We start from the raw sequence: 26,236 nt of genomic DNA, 5'->3' as shown, positions 1-26,236 counted from the left end.
GGGGATTACTTGGCCATGGCAGCTGATTGTGATCTCACGTCTTGAGCTTTTATTCCACTCCCAGGTCTCTTGCCAGTCTGTCCTTTGACTTGTCCCCTCTTTGGCCTCAATTTTCTCATCTGTAAGATGAAAGCATCGGGCTAGTTTCACCTGGACAGGCTGAGTCCTGGGGTCGATCTCTGAGTGAAGTTTTTTGCTCCTCGCCTGGGACAGAAGGATCTGGCAGGTGTGGTGGTGCCCCATGGGGCAAAGCCCGGACCCAGACCTCACCCACTGCAGGAGACACTCTGGCTTTGGGCTTTTCAAGTCAAAGATGAGCGGCCTGTCCCAGGTTTGCCGCTGATTCTGAGGCCCTCTTATCTCTGAGCCACACCCAGGAGTTTCCCCATCCATCAAGTGGAGGCTGGTAGGATGACGTGTGAGGGGCCTCCAGCTGGGAATAGAGCAGGATGCCCTGGGGAGCATTGAGTTCTCCATTCCTGGAGGTGTGCAAACTGTTGTGGTGGCAACGCTGGACTTTGAGGAGCTCCCTGTTGGATGGGGGTTCCAGCCCCTGTGTCGACCTGTTTCCCCACACCTGCCACTGGCTGCCCACACACAGTTGCCTCCCTTCTCAGCTCATGCCAGGACTGCCTTTGGCCCTGGGCTGAGGGAGGCCTGCCAAATGTACCACACCCCTGGGCCGCAGACAGGAGACTGGCGGGAAGCTCATGATTGTTACCTGCCTGTCTTGTGGTTCCTTTGGCTGCCAGGCCAGTCTGCTACCCAGGCAGCGCCCATAGGCTAGGTACCAGGTACACTGTCCAAAGCTCGAGAGGAGCAAGAGGAGGTCGAGAGGAACCCCCTGATTAGGGGAAAATGAGGAGCCTTGTGCCCCTACCCATCCCCCCTTCCCCAAACCAGACTCCTCCATTCGGGCAGTGATTGGATTCCTCCAAGTCTGGGCCTTTGCATCTTCTGTTCCTTCTACCACCAGTGTCTTCCCTCTGCTTTAGCTGTTGTACTCCTAGTCTTCCTTCAGGGCCTAATGTAAAAGACCCCTCTACTGGACCCTAGCTGCCCCAGACCCTGCCTGTGTCACAGCACGTATCACCCTGAGTCATAATAGGCCTCTTCCGTGCCTGTGTCCCTGTCCCTTGATTTCCCAGAAGGCAAGGGGGTGGGGCTGACTCACCCTGTGAAGTTTTAGACATCTCATCTGCCCTCAGAGTTATTGCATGAAAGGACTGGATAGGGAAAGAGAACTGCTGTGGCGAACCTTTCCTGAGCACCTTCTGTTTCCTAGCACTGTTGCATCTATTTAATCGCTATCCTCCAAGCCCCGCCCCGCGCCAGGTGGGCGCTGTCACTGGCTGGTCCGTGGGGGAAGGGGCAGCAGGAGCGCAGGTGCGGAGGGAACTGGTGTCCAGCCGCGGTGGAGGCCTCGATGAAACCGGACGACTTGCTGCAAGCCACCAGGGAGGATGAGGGTACCGGGGCGTCTCTGCACAACCTAGGGTCCAGGGACTCTCCACGGGTCGCACGCTAACAGTCCCCCATTTTTCAAAAGAGGTAACTGAGGCTCCGCCTGGGACGCACCTGGCCCCGCCCAGGAGGCCCCACCCCCAGAAGCCCCGCCCCGGCCCCACAGTGAACCGGGACCAGGTCCTCGCGCGGCACCGGCTGGTCGACAGGTGGAGCTGAGCTGAGCCGTGCGCCTCGCGCTCGGAGCCGCGCTCCCGGCCCCACCATGGGCAACAGCGCGGGCCGCAGCGACTTCGAGTGGGTCTACACCGACCAGCCGCACACGCAGAGGCGCAAAGAGATGCTCGGTGAGCCCGGGGCCCCCCGGCTTCGCCACGGGTGGGGACGGCCCCGGGGCCGTCTGGAGTTGCTGGCTAACCGGAGCCCAGGGGTCGCTCTTGCGCGGGCCTGATGCCCAGCGGGACCTCCCTTACCTCTGCTGCAAGGAGGGTGGGAGCGCCACTTCCCCTCCCCAGTGTCCGCCGCCCGGGGCCGCCGAGTCCCCAGCTTGGGTCTGGAACTCCCCTCACGCCTCTGCCTCGGTCCTGGGATCTAGGACTGGAGGACCCGAGCCGATGCTCGCGCAGGGGGATGTGAGCCGCTCCCTGGGGCAAACCCTGGGCGCGGGGACTATGCGGCACAGGGGTCGGCCCGAGGGACGTCTCTGTGGGATGCGCCGCCCCCGCCTACCGCTAGTCCTCCGCCGGCACCTGGGCGTCTGTGTGCGCAGAGCTCCTGGCTCCCGCCGCCAGAGAGGCCGCCAAGCCCACCCCTCATACCGGAGTTTTGCCTCGAAGGAAGCAAACGAGGGGAACGAGGGATACAGCTTTTTAAAAGCAATGATTGTACCAAAGAATCTCGTCCATTCCGTCCTTTATTTTATAGCCTAATACACAGCGGCCCCCTCTCTGTCGCTTAGTGTTGCCAGAGGTCGTTACTCGCTCCTGCGCACTCACCTAACCTGCAAACTGGTCTCTCAGGAAGACCCAGGATGTACAGTCCTTTACCGGGGATTCCGTGTTAAAGGGCTCACAACTCCAGAACAGCTTTTACTAGATGCCACCATATTGTCTTCACAGTGCCAGGCTGGCTTCCAGCAGGGTGGACACGCTCCCCTGCTCCCCAGAAGCAGTTGTGATTTCCCCACACCCTCGCCTACACCTGGGGTTGGCAAACGTTTTGATCTTTGCCAATCAGATGAACAGAACAAAACTATTTCATTGTGAGTTTAATCTTTATGTGATAACTGGTTTCAATATTTAATTGGCCATTTTAACTTTTCTCTCCGGTTGATCTTTTCCTTATTGATCACTAGAGCTCTTTGTATAGGAGGCTTTTAACCCTTTGTCTTATATACATTGCAAATATTTTTCCCCTTTATAATCACAGAAACTTTTTTGTTTTTGTTTTTAATGCATTTGAATAGATTGTCTTTTTTCTTTCGAATTTCCCCTTTGCTGTCTTCCTGCTTCCCCTCAAGACTATGGAAATATCTGTCCTATTACTTTTCAACCTTTCAGACATCGGATGCGTTGAGTGGTTAGTGTGTGACTGTACTCCACTGTTGCTGGGGGTTTAGGTCCTAGAGACCCCTGGGTGGGTCTCTGACTTCATGGTTTTCTCCTGTGAGATGTCCAGTAGCCTTAGCACTATTTTTGGCCTCACCAGTGACAGCATTGTCCCCTATACCTGTATCTTCCCCTCAGGTGACTCAGAGGGGCCTTGGTGATCATCTGGTCTCCCCCTACCCCCTCCACACAGAGGGCAAGCATCCTGGCTACGGCCCCTCATCAGGTCTGAGGCAGGGCTGTTTCCTCTCCCTTCCCTTACAGGACTCACTGGGTACCTGGCCCTAGGTGGAGAAGGCTGGGAGATGTATCCTGGCCCACAGAGCTGCCTGGGCGGATCCAGACACTCTGGGCTGCAGCCTTACTTTCCTAGTCTATATAATGGGCACAGTCATCCTTTCTGGCAGAATGGGTGTGAGGATAAAAGGAGTGCCCAGTGGAGTACCCAGCATGCCAGGACACGCAGAAGGAATTCTCTAAAGAGACGTCACAGGCCCTGGAACCAGTCCAGGAAGCATCCTGGACAGGGTGGCTGGGACGCACAAGTTCCCAAGGGCTGACTCTCCAGGAAGTTTTGCAAATTTCCACTGTCCCCTCAGTGTTGTGGATTCCCCTTCATGTGTCCAGTTTTGAGCTAATGAACTTGGAATGTGTCTTTTTCCCTCCCTCCCAGGCCTTTGCACAAGCTGTTCCCCTGCCTGGATGTCCTTCCTCCTGTTATGCCCCACTCACTCTACCCAGTTCTCCCTCCTGCGGGAAGCCCCCCAGCCTGGGCTGGGTGAGGCTGCCCCTTGGGCGTTTCCCTCCATGGCCTCAGCCCATTGGGTTCTCTGAGGCAGGTGGTTTGGGTCTAGACCCTGGCTGTGGAGTTGGTCTCCCAGCAAGGCCAACACCAGCTCATTAGCCACATGACCCTAGGCAAGTCAATAAACAGATGAGGAAATTGAGTTTTGGTTGAGTTACAAGGGGTTAATTAAATAAAACTAAAATGAATTTAAATTAATTACTAGATTTTAATGAATACATTTAATTAAAATATTAAATTAATTAAACAATTAGATTAAATGAGTTATGTTAAGTGCTTAGCTCAACACTCAGTAAATGTTAGCTACCATGATAATTATTACCTCTGGCAGGCCTGCCCATGTGCTCTCCAAGGACGGATTACCTTTCCATCTCTGCTTTTCTGAAGCCTGTGCTATTCCCAGCCTGAGAGAACTCCTCTGTGGAACTGCCAGTGTCTCTTTACAGAAGAGGCCCCAGTGTAGGGCTCAGAGAGGGGTAGCAACTTGCCTAGGGCCACACAGCTCAGAGGCCATAGAGGGCAGGTTGATGTTTAGGCGGGGATGTGCTCTGGTCCCAGTTAGGTTGCTGCTGTGGCCCAGGCCAAGCTCCTTGGGGGCCATTGGATGCTCAATAACCATCCTAATCTTGGAGTCAGAACCCAGGGAGTCCTTGCAGAGAGCTGGTTGCAGTGCTCTGCAGGCAGGAGCAAACTCCGTCTCCAGATCCTGCTTGGATAGGGACCTGTCTCCCAGGCCAGGAGCTGAGGCTCCCTGTGCTGTGAGGGCAGGAGCAGGGCCGGCAAGACTGTCATCACATCGGAGATCAGAGTCCAAGCTGGGTGTGGCCACTGGTGTAAGAAGCAAGGTTTGAATCTGTCTTTTCAAAAACAAAGAGCTTTCTGATTTGTTTTTGTGTTTTAGTTATGAAAGCAGGGCACACGCACATAAAAATGTGTTTAAAAATCAAATAATCAAAGGAAAATGAGGAAGTAAGATTCTTGTTGGATTATTTGCTTAGGAAAGGCTCTGGCTGGGGCGCTCGCAGGGGGAATTCGTGGAGTCCCCTCCCTCCAGCACCGAGGCGAGGCGCCGGTGCAGGGCTGGAGGGCGGGCAGGCCTCAGGGACCTTCTCCTCGTGCCCCTCATCCCTGCTGCAGTCAGAATGTAGACTTGCCCTCATTCGCCAGACGGGCCGCAGCCTGTGTCCACCCAGCTCTGAGATTCTGCAGAAGGCAGACTGGTGCCTTCCTCCCCTCCTGCCCTGAGCAGCACGACCTCTCTTTGAGCCAGATAACTTCTGGCCAGAGATGTGAGTCTTTGATTGGCCAGGGGGCCCTACCGTGTCCTCCCAACTCAAACCCTTCTAGGGCTGCCCTTGCTAAAATCTCAGCTCTGCTCTGGACTGTTGGCGCTCCTGCCTTTTCTCCTTTCTGCTCTGTAGTCACTTGGTGGAATATACCTCCATCTGCCCGCTTCCTACATCATATGCCTTCGGAAAATGCTGTTTCCTTTGCTTAGATGTTTTCCCCCTACTCTTCATCTACCAAACTCTTACGCAACCTTCATGTCTCAGCCTAAATGTCCCTTCCTCAGAAATATTAACAGCATGCGCGCGCACATACACACATGCACACACGCAGACTATGCTGGGAAACTTGAAATAATTGACTCTCTGAAGGGAACAAAAGGTCCTGGTTTACAAATTGGCATTTGCCAACCTCTGTAAATATTTCCATCACGGTCAATTTCAACACACATCGCTGAGGGAGCTGGGGAGAGAGGAGCCTATCTGGCCGCTTCCCAGCGGCAGGTGTGGCCTGAGTGCTGACACCACAGCACAACCCCCACCTCCCGGCCCCCGCCCCACCAGCTACTCCTCCCTTCCTCCCGCGGGGGCCTGTGCACTTTCCCCTCCTGATCTTTGCCCCCATTAGTAATTCTACTTTGATTTGTTGGGTGACTGCTTTAATTGTCTGACCCCTCCACTCGACTCTGAGCTTCCGGAGGGCAGGACCAGACCCACCTCCGCTAGAGCCGGTCCCTTGGTTCCCAGCGAGGCTGAGCGAAGGCAGCAGGCACCTACACAAAGCTTGAGCATATCCTGTCCAAACCTGCCAGGATTATCGCGGGGTTCCCTCCCCACAGTGTTGCCAGGGATCTGCCCACTGCCAGGAGCACAGGTTTATTAACCCTTGCCAACTGGACAGGGGGAGACATCCTGTTTTAACTGGCATTTCTAAGCTGATTAGTGAGGCTGAGCATTTCTTCTTGATTTCACTGTTGTCTTCTGCGAACTTTCTACTCATGTCCTTGACTGCTTTTCCCATGGGAGTAATCCTCCAGCATCTTGGAGAGTCAGACGTGACTTGTCGTGGCCCTGCATTTGCCACACGTAACAAGAATCCTCCCTGGTGTCTGTCTTGTGTCTTTTCACTTGGAGCATTTTTTCCCCTTTCTTTTCTTTTCGTTTCCTTCTCTGTTTCTGGCCTTACAGTCATTTGCATTTTTTATGCATGGCAGGACCCTGGGAAGTTAGGCCACTTGCCCAAGTTCAAGCGGCCGGTCAGGGTCAGGACAGAGCTCTAACCTGGTGATGCTGGCCTGCGCCTCTGTTCCACCCTCTTCTCCACCTGGGACCGAACAGGGCCTGTTCCTCCTCCGGTCCCTGACATGTGACCCACCGGCAGTTGCCAGCTCACATGTCCCCTCCTCTTGTTCTTTCCAGCCTCTGTACTGAAGTGTGTGCCCGGCCTTCCACCTGGCCTGCTTTCCCCCCACATTCTTTAGTTTGTACCTGCTCTATGAGGTGTGATTTGCATACCATAAAATTCACTCATTTTTAAAGGCACAGTCCAGTGATTTTCAGTGAAGTTACACAGTCCACTTTCAGAGTGTCCCCCTCATCCCCACATAGCCCAGGGCCACTTGCTGTCACTCAGCATCTCCTGCCGTGAATCCTCAGATCCAAACCCTCACCCTTTGAGCTTTGGCTCGAGTGTCAGGGGACTTTGTGTGCATGTCCTCTTGGCACATCCCAGTGGGGACAGGCTGCCCGTGCCCCTCACAGGTGGCACCCACCCCTGCTCAGCCTGGGGGCCCTTCTGCCTCTGGACCTTCAGCAAATATTTGTCAATGAACAAAGAGCAGGTTCTGTGGGAGGCAGGGGAGGGGGCGGAGTTAAGCGACTCCTGAAGGCACTTTGGGCCACTTTGCACATTTTCCATGTTGAGTCAGGGCCCCAGGGTGCTCCGAAACTGGAAAGGAGGTGGGAGAGACGGGGCCATGGGGAGGCGGCTCACCAAGCGTTGGGGCCAGAGCTGCAGGGAAGCTGTTTAGGAAGGAGGGGCTTTGGGGGCCTTTGGGGGCCTTGCTTGGAGATGCTGTCAGAGGTGGTGAGTGGGGATGTGAGGGAAGGCGCTCTGCACAGTGGCTTGTGGTGGGACAGGGTCAAGTGGGAGCCAGAAGCAGGTGGGCAGCAGTGAGCTGATGGAAGTGATGGAACATTCCAGACTTGGGAGCACACAGGCGGTGAAAGGCAGTGACAAGGACCTCCCCTTGTCAGCAGTGGCATTTGGCCTCCCTGAGGAAGTGGTCAGAGTATCCAGTCCTAGATAGTACCAGGCCCCAGGTGCCTGGAAGGGTCTGGAGCATAAGTGGGGAGAAGCCCCGTCTGTTCCTGGGAGCCCTGCTGGAGGCCAGAGAGAAGGGGGCTAGGTGGGGGAGACCATAGCTGGGAGGGGAGCCTGGTGCCTCCCCTGCCCAGCTGCCTGTTTCTGCCATTGTCCTCCTGTGCTGGTGCAGCAGAATTTGTCAGGAAGAGTTCTGGGGGTAACCAGGACGCACAGGAGGTTGTTCTGTGAGACTGGTGTGCGTTGCTGGGTCCAGGCTGCCCTTCCTTCCAGCAGCTCCTCTGCTGAGACCTCTGGGTCCTTATGGACAAGTCCATCACGTATGGAGATGTACGCAATGCATCGAAAGGTTCGCATCTGTGGGAGCCACGCTGCCCAACACCTCGGAGCTGGCCGCCTTCTCCCTCATTCCCTCCTGTCCCCTGTGCCCCAGCGGAGACCCAGCTCTATATGCTCACAGCCTGGGCTGTCAGAGCAGGTGCCTTAGGAACAGAGGGTGAGGAAGCTGGCTCAGAGAGGGACTTGGGCTTGCCGGAGGACATACAGCAGTCGGACTGAGCCAGGCGGCTCTCCTGAAGCCACAGCTCCGGGGCTGTGGCATTCCCTGCGGATGCCAGAGGGGCCGGGGAAATGAGGCAGGTGGTTTCACCGTGTGGTGGAACCTCTGTTTGCCCATCTCTAAGACGGGGGGACGGTTCCCTCCAGGCAGAGTGGTAAAGGCTGAATGAATGTGTGTGTGTCAGAGGCCGGGCAAGCTTCACCTGCCAAGGGCCGCGTCTGCACCTGGGCCCCAGCCCACATCCTGAAGCCAGGGCTCCTCAGGTCAAGTGTTGGCTCTCTTGCCCCGCCCTGCCTGGTCCGACCCTGCCCTGGACCTCGGCCCCTCCTTCCTATGCCATGCCTGGACAGTGTGACTTCTAGCAATGACTGTTGTTCATGGCCAGCTGCCCAGCTGCCTCGGGCCCCACCCAGGCCCCTGCTGGAAGACCATTTGCGTGGGTCTGTTTGTCTTTGTTCCAGGTGGCTGTCCGTCCACACTGGGCTCCAGGCTGCCCCGCGGGAGCAGAGAGCCCTTGAGGCATGCATGTCCTAACGCAGCTTCTCCTGTCCTCTGCTCCCAAGGCCTGAGGGGGCAGAGTACCCCCTAGTCAAATTGGGTCAGGTTTGGGTGTCCAGGCAGGCCTGGGTCTCCCCAGGGGGCTACAGTTCCTGCCCCCCTCCTCAGGGTTTCCACATCTTCTGGAGCCCAGGGAAGATGGTACCTTGTGGCTCTCGTCCCCTAGCTCATCCCTGAGTCGCTGGACGAGGCACCCCCTGTCAGGCCCGTATCCCTCCTTGCCTTTTCCATGTCTGCATCTCTGTCCCCTCCTCTGCCATCCCCTGGCCCCTCTCTCCCATCTCAGCACCCTAGCAGCTCTCCGTCCCCATGCCTCACTCTCCCCTCACCTTCTCTCCTCGCCTCCTGCTGAAATGGCTCCTGCTGAGGCCCCCGATGGCCTTGCTGAGTCCAGCAGGCATCTGTCCTGTCTTCCTTTCCATGACCCTCCCTGACCCCCTGGTGGACATCCCCAGCCCATGGCTACAATTATACTGAATCCCGAATGCGCTCAGTGACCTCCTTGGGTCTGCGTGGCTGGAGGTCCCCTGCACATCTTCTCGGGGTGGCCCCCAGGCCTCCCGGCTCCCCAGGGACTCAGAAGCTCTGGAACTGAAAAGGTTCGCCATTTGCTGTTTCCCTTGAGGGAAGGTTGAGCTTTTGTCCAGCAGGTATGGGGGGCTGGTGGATCAGCGTGGCCCTGCTCACCAGTGCTGTTCGGGTGGGTCCAGAGCCGCCCCACTCCTTAGATGGGGTCCTCCTGTGCTCTGCACTGAAGGCCGGGGTGCTCAGCTGGGTCTCCAAGCCCCCTGGCTGCTGCCTCTGAGCACTCATGGGTGTTGCCCCTCGTGCGTGTTCAGCCCAGGCTCCCTGGAGACCACGCCTTTGGACGGAGCGCCTGCCCTGCCCTGCCTCCCTGCTTGGCTTCCTGGGGCTCCTTCTCCCTGCACTGTGGTCTGGAAAGTGCCTCCATGCAGAGTGGTGGTGATCTGGAGCTCATGCGCCTGACTCCCTCTCAGGGATCGCCCCTGAGCTGCCGGCTTGTACATCGGCCCCATTTTTCATTACTTCCAGTGGGGTGGCCGAGCCCAGTGACCGTCAAGGCCTGGGAGCACTGGGCCTGTTCTCGTAGGTTAGAGCAAGCCCGGGGCCAGATCAGCCTCCAAGACCAGCCCTGCCCCCGTCCCCCGGCCTCAAAGGTCAGAAACACGAGGTTTACTCTCAGATCAGAAAACTGCACTTAATGACGACAGTAAGAACAGTCAGAGGGCTCAGAGCTGTCATCCTGGTCCCACCACTGCGTGGGTGGGTGGGTAGGAGTGCCAGCCCCATTTTCCAGGTGTGGAGGCCTAGGCTGGGCGGTGCTGTGGCCAGGACTGGCCCTGGCCTGCTTGGTCGGCCTGGGTGAGAGGCTGGGGATCAGACACCCCATGCCCTGTTGGGGCTGCTCTGAGCTGGGGGCAGCTGAGTCCTTGGGAAGCTGTTGAGGAAGGAGGAAGGGGCACTGGGCTCCCTGAAGTGGGGCGGGTAGGGCAGGGCCCCGAAGGTGTTCTCCTGTCCCTCCACTCAGGCACGACTTTTTGTCTTTGACAGATGGGGCACCTGAGGCCCACCATCCAAGGTCACAGCAGCTGGCCTCTGTCACTGCCCTTGCCTCCGGGAGTCACTGGAGTGGCTTGTTTGCTGGTCTGGATCCCTGAGCCAGGGTCCTGGTCCCTGCTGGCCCACAGCTTGCTAGTCTGTGCTCACCTGTTGCAGGTGTAGCCTGCCCCATCCTCCTGCCCCAGGCTTGGCCTCCATCCAAGGGAAAATAGGGGAGGTCCACCCCGCAGAGGCTGGTGGCCTCCTGGATCAGCTCCCAGGTGTGCGTGGGCAGGCGAGGGCTTGGCACCTGGTTACCCAAGTGGGGAGGCTGGTGCCGAGAAGCTGCCACTGTTGGGAGGGAGGCTGGTGGAGCTTTGTGGCCTGTGGTCCCAACCTGACACCCAAGTATGCAAAGGTTCAGAGATGCTGTCTCTGCGGCACTGGGCTGTGGGTGAGAGCCTTTCTGATAGCTGAGGTTGCCAGCGCGTCCTTGCCCTGGGCATCATGGGGACGGTGCTTCCTTTCCTGCTCCACCCCACCGTGGCTACTGGATTCCCGCCCTTCTAGGCCCCTCAGTCCCCTGCTGGAAGCACCCATCCTCCTGGGTAGCCCTGAGGCCCACTCTCTGAAGTGTCTGCGCTCACTCTGACCCACGTTTGGGGCAGGAACCAGCTGGGATGCGGCCTGCTCCCTGCACGCCCTCCCGAGTGGGGCCCACCGCGTGTCAGTCCCCATCCCCCAGGTCAGGGTCCTTTTGTCTCTCTTGCTCTGCCTCGTCCACCTCGATCGGGGCTGGTGGACGAGCCCTTGAGGGGCAGGGCCAGGTGTGAGTGGCCCCCGTGCCCAGTGCAGGGATGGGGCGGGGAGCGGCCAGAGTGGTCGGCCAGGCTGCGGGAGCCCCGCTGTCCCCTCATTCCCGGTGCAGCTGCGTGTTTCCTAGGGCTGTGGTGGCAAATCTCTGCAACCTCGGAGGCTTGAAACAACACAGGTGCTATCTCATGGTTCCCGGAGCTCAGAAGTCTGACCTGGGCCTCACTGGGCCAAAGTCATGGTGTCGGCAGGGCCATGCTCCTCCTGGGAGCTCTGGTGGGTGTCTGTGTCCTGGCCTTTCCAGCTTCTGGAGCTGCCTGCAACCCTCGGCTCAGGGCCCCTCCTCCGTCTTCACAGCCAGCAGTGCTGATGGTGTCCTTGGCCGGCCACCCCAGACTTCTCTCCTGCCCACTTTTCCACTGTCCGGAGCCTGGGATGATGATGACACGGCTGCCCGGATAATCCAGTCTCCTCCCCATTGTGAGGTCAGCAGGCCGGCAGCCTGGGTGCCGTGTCAGCTGATCAACTCACAGGTGGGGGGGGTCGTGGACACCTTCGGGGGACTGTTGGTTCTCTCCCTCCACCTTGTGAAATGGTTTAAGGCGGCAGCCTCCCCACCCCCACCCGCCCCGCCCCACCATGTTCCTCCACCTGCTGGGGCAGCAAGCACCCTACGGGGGCCTCCGGCCTTTCTTGGACAGCCAGGTCACCTCCCATGACCCACACAGCAGCCATCAGGGACTGTGGCAGGACTGGGGTTGGGGGAGCTCTAATCAGCCGCCTTCCAACGCCGTCCCCAGCACCCCCCTCACCTGGTAACCTGTCTGCGGGCCCCTGCCTCTCAAACCTTGCCTCCCTGGGGCGCTTTTGTTGACTCTTCATCACAAAGCGCAGGTTCATCCCCTGGCTGGTCAGCCTGAGCCTTTCCATGCCTGATCTAGTCATCCTCCCAGTTACCTGTTTATGGTTCAGAAACCAGCCTTGGGGCGGAGGTAACCTGCCCAGAGCTGAGATGTTTAGTCAAACTTTATTATTATTATTTATATAGCAAACGTAGAATTTGCCATTTAAGCCACGTTTTAAGTGTGTGATTTGGCGGCCTTGATTACATTCACAGTGCTGTTTGTGTGGCCATCGCTACTATTTCCAAAATGTTTTCATGATGCTGAGCAGAAACGCTATACCCATTTCATTACCAGTCACTGCCCAGCCCCGTCCGGGCCTCCCCAAGCCCCTGGTAGCCTCTACTTTCTGCTGCTGTGATCTTGCCGATTCTAGATGTTTCACATAAGGGGAATCTGGCTTATTTCCCCCGGCCTAATGTCTTCCCGGTTCGCCCATGTTGGATGTAGTCTGTGTCAGTATTTCATTCCTTTTTGGGGGGGGGGGTTGCTTGTAGTTTATCTGGGAGTCAGTTCCAGGGAGTGGGATTAAGCGAGGTGGCATTGTGAAATGAAGAAGTGGGACATTCAGTCTAAGGGTTTTAAATCGAGGTATAATTGACCTGTCATGGTATTTACTAGCTTCAGGTGTACAACGTAATGGTTTGATGTTTGTTTATTGCAGAATGATCACTAAGTCTAGTTAACATCCTTCACCACACAGTTAGTTTTTTTTTTTCTTGAAGTTCTTGGATGAGAAAAGTTCTTGAGGAGAACTTTCAAAAATCTACTTTCTTAGCAGCTTTTAAATATGCAACAGTCAACATTCTGTACATTATATCCGCATGACTTACTTTGTAACTGCAAGTTTCATTCTTTTCTAAGGCTGAATAATATTCCATTTTGTGGATGGACCACATTTTGTTTATCCAGGCATTAGCTGATGGACACTTGGGTGGTTTCCACCTTCTGGCTGTTGTGAATAGTTCTATGAACGTGAGTGGGCAGGTCTCTGTGTCTGTGAGCTAAACTCTCTGGGGTATGTATTTAGGAGTGGAATTGCTGGATCACATGGTAGTTCCGTGTTTCGCGTTTGGAAGAACTGCCCGATTGTTTTTCAAGATGGCTGCACCATTTTGCTTTTCTACCAGCAACATACAAATAAGGGTTCCACTTTCCTTAAGCCTCACAGGACTTGTTTCTCTGGTTTTGAGTCCAGCCATCCTGGCGGGTGTGAGGTGGGAGCTCACTGCATCCTCTGGTGACTAACTATCTGTTAGTCTATTTTCATCTGCTTATTGGACAGGTGCACATCTTTGGAGAAATGTCTGTTCAGGTCCTTTGCCCATTTTTTTTTTTTGATTGTCTATCTTTTTGTTGTTGGGCTGTAGGAGATCTTTATCTATTCTGGTTACTAAAGCGTCATCCAGAGCTGGAATTTGACCCTGCTCTGGAGGCTCCTCCCGGGACACTGTGGCCGCCTGGAGTCCCGGTTAAGCGGACCGAGGTGTATTACCAGCCCTGGGCTTGCTTGCTCTCTCCCAAGTTCTGCTTTGACACTCGTACTGTGGCCACCATCCTCATGGACCTGACTGGGTGGTGCTTTGGTGGCTTCAGGGAGAGGGCTCCTGGGATGAAAGGGCCCAGGCAGTTTTTCGGAGCTTGGAGGCCTGGGGGTGGCCTCAGCAATTGGGGGACAGCAGCTGGAATGGGAGCAGGGGGTGGGGGTGTGGGATTCAGACCCTGGCCACTGGCAGGCTGTCCTGTGGCTGTGTGGGACCCTTGGACCGGGTCAAAACCACCGCAGCTGCCAGATGAGTGAAGGCTGGATGGGAGCACTGGTGTGTAGATGGCAGGGGGAAACGCTGTCTGGGGGACTCTGGGGGCTTCCTGGGCAGAGATGTGGGAACCCTGACCCCCCCCAGCCTCTCCAGCAGACGCGAGCTGTCCCACCATCAGGGCCAGGACCGTTCGGTGGGGACAGACACTCTGTGAGGCACATCATGCCCATGCTGTGTCACACACGGGCCCAGAGAGGGTGGAAACTCACTGCGGCCACACAGCAAGATCAAGACTGACCCCGAGATGGGCTTGCGGCTTTGCAGCTCCGGCAGGAGGATTTGGAGCCTGCGTCTCCCTTCTGACGGGGCAGAATTCCCTTGCCCTTGTCATGTGTCTCTCTGCATACCCCCAGGGACAGGCAGCTCTCCGCCTCCCAAGCAGCCTATTCCATTGCAGGCTGAGTGGCTCTGACAGGAAGTTCTTTGGGCTGGGAGGAGGGAGTAGCTGTCACACCCTACCCGAGCACAAAAGGGAAGTGATTTCCTGGGTCTCTGGGAAAGAGCAGGCAGGACTGGACCCTGGCCTGGCCGGTTCCCCTTGGGGCTCAGTCTCTGCTGCGATCCTGGAGACCCTCTTCACCCGGTGCCCTGGGACAAACACCGGCCTCAGAGTCCCCATCAGTATCAGGGCACTGGCCCTGCCTCTGAGGGAACCAAAGGACAGGGCAGACCTGGGGTGGGGGGGGGCAACCGTCCCTTTGAGCATGTGATGTCCCCCCATCACCCCCTCTGCCAGGCAGAGGTTTCTAGAAGGCAGTCTTGTCCAGGGCATCCACCCCACTCAGCTTTTCTATTCTACAGGGTTGGACCGCTCCTGGGCTGGGAAGGCCCTCCCTCCCCTGCTTGGGTACCTCCCACTCTCATTGTTTTTCCCTTTTCTGTAGAACAAAATATAGAAAAGTACAAAAGATACTATAACAAACATCTACCACCCAAAATACACACATTCAACATTTTATCATGTTTCCTTCAGATCTTGTTTGTTTTAAGAACGGAAACTCTCAAAGCCAGAGCCCTCCACAGCCCCCTCCCCAGGCCCCCGCCCTGTCCCAGGGGCCTGAGTTCTGGGCATCCAGGCTGCCTGTCCCTGCCCTGCTAGCTCGAAGCCCACAGCTGTGTGGGTGCAGCCCCGTGGGCGGTTCACCTGCAGCTCTCTCTGCAGCTGCTTTGATTTTGGGCATTACGTTTCTGGGGCCATGCGGACGCCTGTTCTTTATTTAGGCTGGTGGCAAAGACCTCCACTGTGGGAAGTCTCCCTAGAGCCCCCCAGGTGGCGGGGAGGCCGGACCGCCTGCCTCTGCACGTGCACAGACCGGGCTGTTCCTGGGCCCCAAAGAGCAGTGCCAGGTCTTTGAGTCTGAAGGGGCGAGGGCATTTCTGTCACTGCCTGGGGGTTAAATGGGTAGTGGAGGGAGGGGACAGAAGATCGCAGGAGAAATGGAAGGAGGGAGGGAATAGGGGGAGGGGCTAGCATGCACCTGGGACCCAGGCAGCCAGCACCAGTGTCACCTTCTCTCCTGGTCCTTCCTGCAGCCAAGTACCCGGCCATCAAGGCCCTGATGCGACCAGACCCTCATCTCAAGTGGACGGTGCTGGGGCTGGTGCTGGCGCAGCTGCTGGCCTGCTGGCTGGTGCGGGGGCTGGCGTGGCGCTGGCTGTTCTTCTGGGCCTACACCTTTGGGGGCTGCGTGAACCACTCGCTGACGCTGGCCATCCACGACATCTCGCACAACACGGCCTTTGGCACGGGCCGCGCCGCCCACAACCGCTGGCTCGCCATCTTTGCCAACCTGCCCATAGGCTTGCCCTACGCTGCCTCCTTCAAGAAGTACCACGTGGACCACCACCGCTACCTGGGCGGCGACGGGCTGGACGTGGACGTGCCCACGCGCCTGGAGGGCTGGCTCTTCTGCACGCCGGCCCGCAAGCTGCTCTGGCTGCTGCTGCAGCCCTTCTTCTACTCGCTGCGGCCGCTCTGCGTGCACCCCAAGGCCATGACCCGCATGGAGGTGCTCAATGCCCTGGTGCAGCTGGCGGCCAACGCCACAATCTTCTCCCTCTGGGGGCTCAAGTCCATGGTCTACCTGCTGGCCAGCTCCATACTGGGCCTGGGCCTGCACCCCATCTCTGGCCACTTCGTGGCCGAGCACTACATGTTCCTCAAGGGCCACGAGACCTACTCCTACTACGGGCCCCTCAACTGGATCACCTTCAATGTGGGCTACCACATGGAGCACCACGACTTCCCCAGCATCCCGGGCTGCAACCTGCCCCTGGTACGTGGCCACGGTCGCAGGGCTGATGTGGGCGAGGGGGTGCACGGACGCCTTAGGGGAGATGTGGGGAAGGCTTTGGGCAACACTCCAGCCTCTTTTCCTCTTGTGCTGATCATGGGATGGCCACGTTCTTGTCTGTGGCCCCCAGGGCAGAAGGAGGCCACCTGGCAAAGGGAATGCTTGGCTGGAGAATGAGGAGGTGAATTCAGGTGGGGAGGGGGCTCAAGGGTCACTTTACAGTTTAGATCATTTGGTTTAGTGAAAACCTATTTGAGCCCAGCTGCAATATTCACTGGCTGGCTGTGTGTCCTCCGGTAAGCCACTCACCCTCTCTGTGCCTCAGCTTCCCCTTCTGTAAAAGGGGGCAGCAGTAGTGACACTGCCAGTGATGCACCGCCCCTTCCCATCTCCTGATCCCGTCCCTGCCGATTTCTTGTCACTGCCCTGTGCCCCTTTGGGCACAGAGAGGACAGGGTAGGCCTTGGCCTTTGTGACTCAAGGGACTTGGCCTGAGCTGTCTCAGAGCGGAAGCCTCCAGGGAGACCTATGTTGGAGACTTTCTAAAGGAGAAGGAGGGAGGGGGAGGGGGAGGAGTTCCAGTCTGGTGGTCGTTGGTTAGAGCAGAGGTGACCACGGACAGGATGGCTGGAGGCGGCGGCGGTGGGAAGGCTGTTGGAGAGGGCGGGTCTGTGTGTGCCTGCCCGTGTGTGCACGTGTGTATGTGCGTGCCAGCAGGCCTACCTGCTTATCTGTGTCTGCATGTGCACGTGGTTGTGAGCACAGGTCTGGGTGTGCACATGGCTGTGTGTGAGCACAGGGCTGGGTGTGCAGGAGTTTGTGCAGTGGCCCACGTGACTCAAGTCCGACAGCCCTCGTGCTCAGCCCTGCCCCAGCGGAACCGAGGTCCTGCTCTGTGCTGGACACTGCCTTACTGAAGACTCACTCCAAACCCATGGGGCAGAGGCCCTCATTAGCCACTGTGCCCATTTCACAGACGAGAAGGCAGAGGCCCAGAGAGGGGAGAGACCCGCCTCAGAAAGTACTAGAGCCAGAATCTGGACCGAAGTCAGTCACAGAAGCACCTGCTAGCTCTGAGCCTTTGTATTTCCCAAGCAAAGTCGAAGGCTCTCTGCTCATGCCCTGTGCAGGTCATCTCTTCCCTCAAAACCCCTGCCCCATCTTCAGCTATAAAGCAGGCCCTGAGCACCTGGTGCGTCCTCTACAGGGGAGTGGAGGGCATCCCCTGCAGTTGGCGAGCAGAGGAGGTGGAGGTGGTGTTGGAGACGCTGGTGTGGATGCAGGCACTGAGGCTGGGAGCACTTCCTGGAGGAGGTGGGCTGAGGGTGTCGGGTGCAGAGGTAGGCAGGGAGCTGAAGAGGAAATGAAAAGTACTGAGGCTGGAAGGAGGGCAATGGGGTTGGGGGTGCTGGGAGCCGAGGCCAGAGGGGTTGGCAGGTGGGAGAGGGCATTGAACACCAGGCCACGGTGCATGAACGTGACCATGGTTCAGCAGGACTCAAGCCTGGTTGTGCCTCAGATCTCTGCAGGTGCTTGAGTGGAAGAAACCCCAGCTCACCATGGGGCTCCTGGGTTAGAAACCCAGGGTGTGGGCTCCAAGAGGGGAGGGTGCATTTTTAACTCCTCTCCTCACTTAGGGCAGGGGGCTCAGCACCTCTTGGTGCCCCCAGCCAATTGCCTTCTGCCTTCAGGCAGCACCGGGCGGCCTCCTGCCTACTGAGCCAGACACGGTACCCTGAGAGGTGATGGGGGGGTACGTGTCTGTGTGCGCACACACTTCCGTGCGCATGCGTGCCCGCGCCTGGGCTCACAGGCGTGGCTGCGTGTGCGAGGCCCCGCCTGTGCCCCCGTGTATGGACGTGCGCCCACGTGCCCGCACTGCCTGACCCGCTCGCCCTCTCCGCAGGTGCGGAAGATCGCGCCCGAGTACTACGACCACCTGCCCCAGCACCACTCGTGGGTGAAGGTGCTCTGGGATTTTGTGTTTGAGGACTCCCTGGGGCCCTTCGCCCGGGTGAAGAGGGTGTACAAGCTGGCAGAAGACCCCCTGTGAGCCTGACAGCTGGGGCCTGGCGTGGATGGACGCCGTGCGCTGGCCCTGCCGCGGGCTGCTGCGGCCGAGGGTAGGAGCGGCCTGTGTGCTCTGGTTGCTGCCCGGCCCCGCCCCGCCCCGCCCCGCCCTGCCCCGCCCGCCTGCTGCAGAGCTGGCTGTCACCTGTCCCCCCTCGGCCCACTGCCCAGAACTGGTTTGGCTGCATTTGATTCCTGCACCTTGGGCTGCTGCTCTTGTCCCTGGGAGCCCCGAGACCACGGGACAGTGGGCATGGACAGCAGCCTGGAGGCGCTTGGCCCGCACACGGGCTCGCCGTCCACCTCAGGCCCGGCCCTCCCTTTCTGGGCCTCACGGGGCGAGGACCAGCCCTGCCCCGGGCACGCTGTGCCTGTGGTCTCCAGGGAACTGATTTCTCTGGCGTTCCCATGCCCTAAATTGAACCCAGCGTTTGTTTTCACGTCCACAGATTGTGCTTCCAAGGAGTGGGCTCAGCTCCTGTCAGGCAGGGCCAGGGCCTCAGTGCGCCTCCCTCCTGGGGACGACTCACTGGCCCTCAGGCACGGCTGCTGCCGGCAAGTTGGGTCTGAGGTGGCATTCCCCCAGGGCCCTGCCATGGTGGGTGGCTGGCCTCGGGGTATGGGCAGAAGGCTTCCCGCTCGCCCTGGAGGTCCACGTGGCTCCGAAGCCCCTCATCACTAGCCTTCCCTCCTCTCCGCCCGGCTGAGCTCTGCAGACACCACCTCCCCCCGGCCCACGGGTCTGCTCCTGCACGAGTCCCTGCTCCACCTTGAGCCCCCACCCTCACCTGCTCAGCTGTGGGGCTTGAGAGCAGGTACCACAGGCCCAACAGTGGGTAGACGGGTGGTTGGACAGGTGACTGCCCAGGTGACTTCCAGCTCTGATGGAAGAAGGCTGGTGTCCTTGGTGTCTCTGTAAAGTGGGACAGTGGCTTGTTCCGACTGCTGGGGGCTGATGGCACAGCTGAGGCCTAGGGAGGCATCTCTTTTGTCAGCCCCTTGGCCCTAAGGGCTGCACTGGGGTGGGCTGGGGCCTTGGTCTCCCGGAGGGAGGCAGGCAGAGGGGTGCCTGGGCCAGGCCCTCTGGCCAGATGAAGGGGTGTGGGTGCAGCCCTGCAGCTCCCACCGCAGCCCAGGGAGACAGTCTTCACTTGTAGACTTAAGGCTGAGGAGGCCGAGGACCAGCCCCCAGGGGTGTGCGGGGCTGGGCTGTCTTAGTGACCGGGGAGAGGGACGGCTGGGAGGAAGGCACACTGCAGCCCCCGCCCCCCTGGTGCCCGAGACCTGGCAGGTGCTGAGCAAGGACTTCCCGCCCAGGGCTGGGAGTGGCCTCACGTGGTGCCAGGCACCCTTGTATCCTGAATGGTCTGACCACTGAGATGGCCCAGGGAAGAGGCCCTCGGGCTTACTGGGGGAGGGACATGCACTCGGCCTGGGAGTACTTTGAGCCTGGGCGGCGGCCCCGCCTTCTGCACACAGGCCCACCAGGCCTGGGGGAGCCCTGGAGAGCCCAGCTGAGCCTCACAAACGCTCTGTGTCTGCCAGCGTGCTTCTCTGCAGACAGGGCAGAGAGGCATGGCCAGGCCTCGCCCATGAGCCTGGGGAGAGGGGAGCACCCCACACCATCTGCCAGCTCCTACTCCCCAAGGCCCCGAGACTCCGGGGTTCCTTGACCTTCAGGAAGCGGAAGGCGGCAGGAGAGGGCAGCTCTTGGAGCTGTGGGACCTGCCGGCCCTGGGTTAAAACTGCTCACCTCCTAACAAGCAGAACAGCTCCAGTCCTGTCTTTTAGGTTGTTGGGAGCACAGGAGGAGACGGTAGTCCAGAACCTGCCAGGAAAGAGTTGTTCCCTTGCCATTAGCCAGACCGGGGGCCCTGCCTCATCACCTCCTCCCAAGATCCCCAGAGGACGGCTGGGCCAGAGCTGGGCACACTGCTGTGTTGCAGGGGCTGTGGGATGGTCACAGGATTTCAAAGCTTTTCCACCAGCTGGGGCCTCAGCTCCCGGCCCAGAGGCAGCGGTCGCCCAGGCCGAGAGCCAGACCCTCTCTGGCTCGGATGGGGAGCTTGCATGGTATGGGGAGTGCCTCAGGTGGGCATACGGGCTGCCCCTGCTGACACTGGGGGCGGGGACCCGTGTCCTCCCTGGAGGATGCAGGGGACTCTGTGGGCCAGAGCAGAGACAAAGCCTGCCTTCCATTCCCGTACCACTGTGCTGAGCCCGAGTCCCAGGGACCCTACCTGTGCGGTAGGTGGAGCAGGTACACTCTCCAGGCCTCTCTGATGTCCCAGGCATGGGCGTCACTCAGGGCCCATCTCCCTGGAGGAGGCCGGGGGTTTGGGGGGGGCCCTGCCGGAAGTGCCTGGGTTGCCCCGGCTCACCCTCCCCACCCCTCCTCATGTCTGGATCAGCCCAGCTGCACCCCAAGGCCCCCGAGGTGCTCCTGCTACTCTGGGCACAACCACCCCAAAAAGGGGCCTCCCCAGCCAGGAGTGACCACGAGCCGGCGTGAGAGAGCAAGCCGGAGCCGGGGGTGTGGACAGTAAGCATTTATTACCACGGGTACACAGACGGCGCGGTGCGTGGACAGACCCTCACCACCGTGGGGCTGGGAAGGAGCTGCTTGGACAGTGGCCTCCACGCCAAGGCGCTACCAGTGGCACCTAGAAGGAAACTTGAAACCATCTAATGAAGCGCGTGACTCAGGGTGTCTTCTCTATAAACCGAAAGAAATGTACACTTAAATAGGCAAATATAAAATACAAAAAAAGGTGAATAGACCTGCTGTTCTGTGTCAGGTTGAATCTAAAAAAATCCAGGAATTGAACTTTTTTCTTCATTTTAATATTTGATCACAGGTTAAGACTTTTAAACGAAGCACATCCTAGCTTCAGTGCGTGCTCGTGTGTGCTGGAGGCCGGGGCGCTGGGCTCCTCGCAGTCCCCCGCCGTCGGGCAGACAGGAGGGTGTCTCAGGCGGCAGCGGGGCCGAGTGCACTACGAGGTGCTGATCCCACTCAGCTCCTGCCTGATGGCTGAGGGACAGAAGAGGGAGGCTCAGGGGCTGTCCCTGTCTCTGGTCAGTCCCTCCTGGTGTCTGCCCCGCCCGGTCTCACGAGTGCCCGCCCCACCCAGGCTCCTAGAGGTCGAGCAGCGCAGGCTCCGGTGCAGGCTTTGGGGGCGACAGCCCTTGGTAGGGCTCATCTCCCAGTCCCCGAGCTGGCAGCCCCTCGAGGGCAGGACCAGCCCCTCCCCACCATGGCAGAGCAGGAACCGAGGCTGGGGGATGGCTTCGGAGCTGGTGACGTGCTGGCAGGCACCGGGAGCCCTGGACATGCTGGGGCAGAGGACTGGCAGCCCTCCACAGACAGTGGCCAGACAGTGGCGGCAGGAAGTCCGCGGCCTTGAGCAGGGCTGCCGCTCCCCCCTGCCCCCCCCCCCCCGCCTGAACGCTCTCCCCCTCCAGGGAGGTGGAGTGGCTTCTCCTGCTGTTCTCCCCAGCTTTTCTCTGCCCCGTATCTGGGCCTTTCCCCAGACCCCCCCCCCGGGCCTGGAGCCAACAGCCAGGGGAGCGCTGAGGGCTGCTGGGCCCTTAACCAGGGGAGATTGCTGTCCTCCGCACAAAGGCTGGCTGGCAGCCTGGCTTCTGGCCCCACACCTGCTCTGGCCCTGGGGCCACATGAGCAGCCCTCAGAGGGGGCACCTAGCAGTAAAGCAGAGTTAACAGCTGGCCCCTGTGTCTCCTTTTTGGCTCTGTCTCTCTTCATTCATTAACTCCTTATCTGCCCATCCCAGGCCTGTGGGGGGACGGGACAAACAGGAACTGAGTGCTCTCTGCTAGGACAAGGACAGGGTGTGGCTGATCACTCAGCTCTGGGCAGTGGTCTGGGTCTGCTGGTGCCCCAGGCAGGCTCCCCCCAGCCTCTTCTCTCTCTGGAGTCCAGCAGCCCTCAACCCCCAGCATCCACCGTTAGTGCCCGGATCTCTCTCTTGGCCTCTGATACCCAGGGGGCCAGGCCCACCCAGCCACCAGGTGTGACCGAGGAGGGAGGCGGGGAGGCCCAGACTGCACCTCACTGTTGCAGGCTGAACCAGCCCTGCCCAAACTTTTCCTCTTCCTCTGGCTCCAGATCTGAGCCAGCTGTATCAAAGGCTCTGGTGGGAGCCGGAAAGGTGGATGTGATTCACTGTGACAAGGCCCTGTGCTCTGGAGCCACATGCCTGCTCTCCAGGCCAGGGCCAAGCAGGCTGTGGACCAGGTTAGGCCCATAGGTAGCTCTGTGGCTTCAGGGGACCCTGAAACCTCTAGGAAGACAACCTCTAGGAGTGACTGGAAGTGGCAGAATCAAAATAGGCAAGCTCAGTCCACAGATACTGAGATAAGAACAGATCAGTCCAGCTGTTTTGACGGCTCTGGGCTTGGGAATGCACTTTGGCTCCACCCCCACCCCCCACCCCCGCCCTCGTCTACCAGGCTAGTCCCCAGGAGACCCCGAGGGCGGGGGGTGGAGCAGCACAGACCGCCAGGGGTGCTTATACTGAGACAAGTCACCTAATCTGAGCCTCAGTTGCTCAACCAGAGAAGCAGGAGGGTGGTGTGGGTTGTTGGGAGGAAGAATGGAACACCCCAAGTACAGACCCGCAGGCCTCCTGGCCCAGGATGGCCCCTCTGGCTGGGCCATCCCGGGGTGGCCCGACCCTCTCTCAGGGCCCCTCAGGGCGGCCCTGGCCTGGGTGATGCCCCCGCGGGCCGTCTTCTTACCGTCGATGATCTCCTCTTTGACTTTGTGAAGCTCTCGGACCACCTCCTCGAGGATCTCCTGTTGGGAGCAGACCCTCAAAGTGAAGGGACAGGCAGCAGAGGTGGGAAGCTGGCCTGGATGAAGGGTCAGGGCCACCCCCAGCTCCCTCCCCAGCCCTCATCCTCACCCACGTCCCCAAGTCGGGGAAGGGCAGTGTGTGAGTGGGGTAAGGGACACCCCAGCCAGGCCTGCAGCCCCCCACGCCCCAGAGGTAGGCTGGGGGTGCCCAGAAACTTTGTTCTGGTGATGACAGGCAGGGGTCCAATGCTGCAAGTGGCACCCACACCCCTCCCCAACTGCTGGCTCCTGGATTTCTGGCGGCCACGGGTGGGCCCTATTGGGCCTGCCTGTCCTCGTGGACCTGAGGAGTCCCCAGCCTCTGGCTCCTTCACAGCCTCTCAGGAAAGGACACACACCTGTTTCATCCGGTCCAAATCTAAGGCATCCAGGGCCATGTCATTTACACTTCCCGCTGGCTTCATCCTGGGGAGAGGACGGTAGGGGTGGGCAAGTGGGCGGCAGGGCCTGGCAGGTGCCCCCATGCTGGGGCACTGAGCGCAGGAGGCTGAGCACTGCCTTCTTCCCGACGACCTTCAAGTGCTTCCTGTTTTTACCTCTGGCCACTCTTTTAGCTACTTGAAAAGGACTCTAATGCCCCGTCTCCACCTCAAGAGGGTCTCATGGAAACTGTGACCATATTTTCCAACCCAAGAGTCAGAACCTGGGGTTTTCAAATTGGACAGTGCTCACCCAGAAGCGGCAGTGCAAGCTGACGGCATCACCCCCCGGGAGGGCAGAGGCCGGCAAGCTGCCCCTGGTGTGCGGTCTGTGCTCTTGGCTGGACAGACTCGAGGACAACCAGGAAGAGCGGCATGAAACGTGAGACAAAACTGCAAAAACCGTTCAGTAAACACTCATCCTAAAGGCACCCGCTTCTGACCCTAACCCGTGTCCCTGGCGCTGGTGACGGGCTCTGAAACGTCCTTGGATGTGGTCTTGCTCTTCTGAGGGAAAGGTTTCAGTTCTATGGACTGAGCTGCTTTAGCTTTTGAGCTCAGGGCAGCTGGTTTGAGATGCAATGTCTCTTGCGCATGAATCCTCCCTGGAAATGCTCGGCAGATGCTCTTCTAACCACCTGGCCTTTGAAAGCAGGACCCTGGTGCTGAGGGCACGCTTTCTGCATCCAGCGTCTCTCTCACACACGTGTCTATAATGGACTGTTACTTCCCCACGAGAAAGAAGGAAATCCTGCCGTCTGTGACAACATGGACATTACGCTCCGTGAAATAAGCTAGACAAAGACAATTTCTGCATGATCTTATTTCTATGTAAAATCTAGAAAAGCCAAACTCATAGAAACAGAGAGCAGACTGGTGGCTGCCAGGGGCTGGGGGGGTGGGGGAAACTGGCGAAGGTGGTCAAAGGGCACACACTTCCAGTAACAGGGTGGATTAGTTCAGGGCTGTACCGTACAGCATGGTGACCAGAGTTGACGACACTCTATTGTATACTTGAAAGTGGCTCAGAATACTTTCTTGAAAGTTCTCACGACACATACAAAAAAAAGTGATCTGTGCCCTTACCAACGTGTTCCTTAGCTTACTGTGGTCATCATCGCCCAACACGCACACACACCAAGTCACGGTGTCTGACAACCTGAACTTACACAGCATTAGATGTCAATTGCAGCTCAGTAAAGCTGGAAAAACCACTGAATGTTGTGTAAATAAGACTTTTGGCAGTCCAGTGTACAAACCTGGGTTAAAAAAAAGAAAGTACTTTTGTATCCCTCCTGGATGAACTCAATAAAGATGCAAAACATGGTTCTGACTGAGTCCGTAAGTAATTTTGGGTCCTGATGGGGAAAGAGGTCCAGCCCGAGACTGCTGGGTCCATCACACACATCCTGTAGGTTAAAGTCCCTGTTCCAACAGAAATTTTCTGGGTCACCTGGGCAAACAAACCGCTTCACCTCTCTGGGCCTCAGTTTCCCCATCTGCACACCTGGACGGTCCCCTGACAGGAACCCCGACAGCTCAGTGAGCTCTGTGATGCACCTGCCCCCTCGGGCACCCTCTGTGAGACTACAGCAGAGGTCTGGCTCAGAGCTGGAGACCTCCTTCTGAGTCGGAACACTGTGGACAAGTTCTTGCTCTGTAAGGGATGCCTGGCCACTCAGAACCCGGCAGCCCATCCTTCCTCCACCAGCGGGATGCAGCCAGCTTTGCCGAGGGCCCAGGTCAGCCTTGGCTGCCTCACCTCCTCCGGGCCCCTGCTTCTGCTCCTGCCCCACCCTGGTCCACCTCTCCCTTCACAGCCAGAGTCAGCTTCCCAAAGTGTGACTTGGTCCTGGCGCCCTGTGCTCACAGGCTGGGGCCTGCACACAGAACAAAATGCACACGTGTAAACATGCGATGCCTCCCTATCCCGAGTGCGCCGCCCCCCACCCGCCCACGTCCTCCCACTTGCTCGCCACAGAGTGTGCTTTCTGCTCCTTGGACTTGCCGGATTAGGTGACAGGCTTGGGCCTTAGCACTTCCCACTCCCTCAGCCTGGAAGGCTGTCCCCGTAACCTTCGCAGGGCAGGCTCCCTGCATCCAGGCCAACTCACATGCCACCTCTGAGAGGCTGCCCCAGCCCAGTCCACCACGAGAGCCTCCACACCCCCTGAGCACCTCGGGATGCACATCTGTCTTACTGATGGGCCTTTCCAATGGCAAAATGAGCCCCCTGCAGGCAGGGTCCACAGGACCGAGCTCAGGCCCCACCCCACATCCTGGCCCAGACCTCCTCCTGTTGTCACCATTCCCGCTGGGCTGGCTGAAGCTCTCTGGTCACCCTGCCTCACTCAGCAAGACCAGGCCCAAATGCTTGCTGCTCTGGAATCAGGAGCATTTCTCTTCCATTTGTGATGGGCAATGGAGACATTTTTGCACAGGTTCTAAACACCTGCAAATTCAGGCCACACCTGGCCCATGGTTACTGTGATTGCCTCTCTGCTGAGTGATCTGAGTTTCAAACACCCTATCCTGTTCTCACATCGGCTTTTGGTTTGGGAAATATGGTCACATATCTCTGGGGAAAAGTGCCAAGGAAGGAGAGGAGGCAGGGTGCTGGGCCAGTCCCAGGATTTTGAGCTGGGAGATGCTGCCATGGCTAGTGACTACTTCCTGTGTCCAGCTGTTGTCCGCACAGCTGTCCACATGCCCGCCCTGTAAGGGAGGGAGGAACAGACCTCTTTGTGGGGTGGGGGCAGGAGTGGAGGCTCAGAGAGGTCCCCTGGCTCACCCGATGTCACAGTTAGTGAGGCCAGAGCTGGGGTTCACCCCAGCTCCACTTAACTGCCTCTTCAGACAGGCCACCCCCCTCCCCGG

At 58.6% G+C, this 26,236-nt stretch overlaps 2 protein-coding genes across 7 annotated transcripts in view; one reads left to right on the top strand and one right to left on the bottom strand.

Annotated features, from left to right (window-relative positions):
• The first annotated feature begins 1,629 nt into the window (after nucleotides 1-1,629).
• Nucleotides 1,630-24,685, top strand: DEGS2 (delta 4-desaturase, sphingolipid 2). Its single transcript, XM_032482626.1, has 3 exons — nucleotides 1,630-1,811; nucleotides 15,231-15,973; nucleotides 17,898-24,685. Exons 1-3 carry the CDS (start codon nucleotides 1,730-1,732, stop codon nucleotides 18,042-18,044), a joined length of 972 nt encoding a protein of 323 aa, XP_032338517.1. The 5' UTR covers nucleotides 1,630-1,729; the 3' UTR covers nucleotides 18,045-24,685.
• EVL (Enah/Vasp-like) overlaps nucleotides 20,596-26,236 on the bottom strand; it is a 135,233-nt gene continuing 129,592 nt past the window's right edge. For 3 of the 6 annotated variants that reach the window (XM_032482623.1, XM_032482621.1, XM_032482620.1), the window contains exons 12-14: nucleotides 23,279-23,345; nucleotides 22,823-22,880; nucleotides 20,596-21,095 (exon numbers count right to left, since the gene is read on the bottom strand). In XM_032482623.1, coding sequence (XP_032338514.1) covers nucleotides 21,058-21,095; nucleotides 22,823-22,880; nucleotides 23,279-23,345 — 163 coding nt within the window. In that variant the 3' untranslated portion in view covers nucleotides 20,596-21,057. The remainder of the gene's footprint in view (nucleotides 21,096-22,822; nucleotides 22,881-23,278; nucleotides 23,346-26,236) is intronic. The other 3 variants (XM_032482624.1, XM_032482625.1, XM_032482622.1) reach the window with 1 other exon arrangement.

The sequence above is a fragment of the Camelus ferus genome, chromosome 6, assembly GCF_009834535.1.
Source record: "Camelus ferus isolate YT-003-E chromosome 6, BCGSAC_Cfer_1.0, whole genome shotgun sequence".
Lineage (NCBI taxonomy): Eukaryota > Metazoa > Chordata > Mammalia > Artiodactyla > Camelidae > Camelus > Camelus ferus.
The sequence above is the reverse complement of the archived record's forward strand: the minus strand, read 5'-3'. Positions and strand labels throughout refer to the sequence as shown.